General features: G+C 62.3%; 1 protein-coding gene across 1 annotated transcript; it reads left to right on the top strand.

Annotated features, from left to right (window-relative positions):
* Nucleotides 1–759: 759 nt before the first annotated feature.
* On the top strand, nt 760–1,308 carry LOC308511596 (ferritin heavy chain-like; the record flags this gene model as incomplete). Its single annotated transcript, XM_081081597.1, has 1 exon — nt 760–1,308. One exon carries the CDS (start codon nt 760–762, stop codon nt 1,306–1,308), a length of 549 nt encoding a protein of 182 aa, XP_080937723.1.
* Between the last annotated feature and the right edge of the window lie 511 nt (nt 1,309–1,819).

Here is a 1,819-nt window from a genome sequence, read left to right as displayed (position 1 = left end):
GGGGCAGACAGGGCGGGCAGAATGTGTTTCAGGGCTGTGCTGAGAGATGGAGAGGAGACAGAGTAAAGGGCGGGAAGGCCAGTTCACAGGAGGGAAGATGGGAGGCGGAGAGTCGGTGAGGCTGTGGAGGCCGGGCTCTGCCCGCAGAGAGGGGGGCCTTGATGGTGAACAGGAGGAAGTGCAGGTCGCTTGTGTCACAAGGCCGAGGACCGGGGACAGGCTGTGGGTACTGTGGGTGCAGACGCTGACATCATTCTGATGAAGCTTTGGGATTCATGCTGAGGCAATAAGGATTCCCCAAAAGGGCTGGGCGGCGGTTAAGGACACAACCACATCGGGACCACATTCACACAAGTTGCTCCGAGAAATCAAGTTCAGTTGATGTCCTGGCAGCGGTTGCACTTCTCCTCATGGGTCACACTTTAAAATGCCATGAAGGCCAGGGCCCAGCATGAGACGGGCATGGAATCTGGAGAAGGTCAGCGCTGCCCGCCTCCTCGGGGCCCCCTCAGGCCCCCCTGTGAGGGGCCCCCCGCCCCTCCCCAGACCCCTGAGTAACGGTCACTGCTTCGGGTCCCCTCAGAGCCAACCGCCACCACCAGCGGCCCGCAGCCTTCCACGTGTCTTGTCGCTGCAGACGCCTGACTCTGGTGCCCTGCCCTCACCCAGGACCTAGGGAGACCCCAGCCGCCTACACCTGTGACCCGCCGGCCTCATCCACTCAGCCTCAACCTCCAACCCGCTCCTGCGCCTGCAGACATGGCCACTCCTCCGCCCTCCTCTGAGCGCCAGCGCTCCCATCCAGACTGCGAGGCCGCCATCAACCAGCAGATCGGCCTGGAGCTCTACGCGGCCTCCGTGTACACCTCCATCGCCGGCTACTTCCAGAGGCCCGACTGGGCCTGGCAGCAGGGCTCCCAGTACTTCCGGAAGCGGGCCCTCAAGAAGAGGGAGCAGGCAGACCGGCTGGTGTGGCTGCATAGCCAGCGCGGGGGCCGGGTCCTGCTGGAGGACGTCCCCCGGCCGCAGCAGCACCAGTGGGACAGCAGCCTGATGGCCCTGGAGCAGGCCCTGCTCCTGGCGAAGAGAGTGGACCAGGGCCTGCGGCACCTGCACCGCCGGGCCACCCACCGGGAGGACGCCCACCTGTGCGAGTTCCTGGAGAGCCACTGCCTGCACCCACAGGCGGCCTTCCTCCAGGAGCTGGGCGGCCACATCAGCCAGCTGCGCCAGATGCAGGCCCCCGAGTCCGGCCTGGAGGAGGACCTGCTCCACAAGCTCACCCTGGGCGACGGAGAGGAGCACTGACCGGGACTGCCTTCCCGAGAGCCGAGGGGGCCTCCCTGCCCCGTGCCCGGATGCCCATGGCCACATTGCCCGTGCAAAACGGGCACCTCAGTTCCATGTTCAAGGTCCACTGTCTCTTCAAATAAAGTCATTGGTTCTTAAATAAATAAGGGTCTTTCTCTGATTCCTCTGAGCAAATCCCTCACGTGTCAGTTTTAAAACATGTATCCAGGAGTCTCCATCAAGGACTCAATTAGGTGCAGCTCGGGACCCTGGATGGAGGAGGGAGGAGTGATTCTAAGGGACCCTTATGGAGGGAGGAGGGATTCCATAGGACCCTGATGGAGGGAGGAGGGATTCCATAGGACCCTGAGGGAGGAGAGAGGAGGGATTCCATAGGACCCTATTGAATGAAGGAGGGGTTCCATAGGACCCTGATGGAGGGGGGAGGGGGGATTCCATAGGACCCTGATGGAGGTGGAAGAAGGGATTCCATAGGACCATGATGAAGGAGGAAGGAGGAATTCCATAG

Source organism: Myotis nattereri (assembly GCF_964212035.1).
Source record: "Myotis nattereri genome assembly, chromosome: X".
In the NCBI taxonomy this organism is placed as follows: Eukaryota; Metazoa; Chordata; class Mammalia; order Chiroptera; family Vespertilionidae; genus Myotis; species Myotis nattereri.
This window is presented reverse-complemented; position numbering and strand designations above follow the sequence as displayed.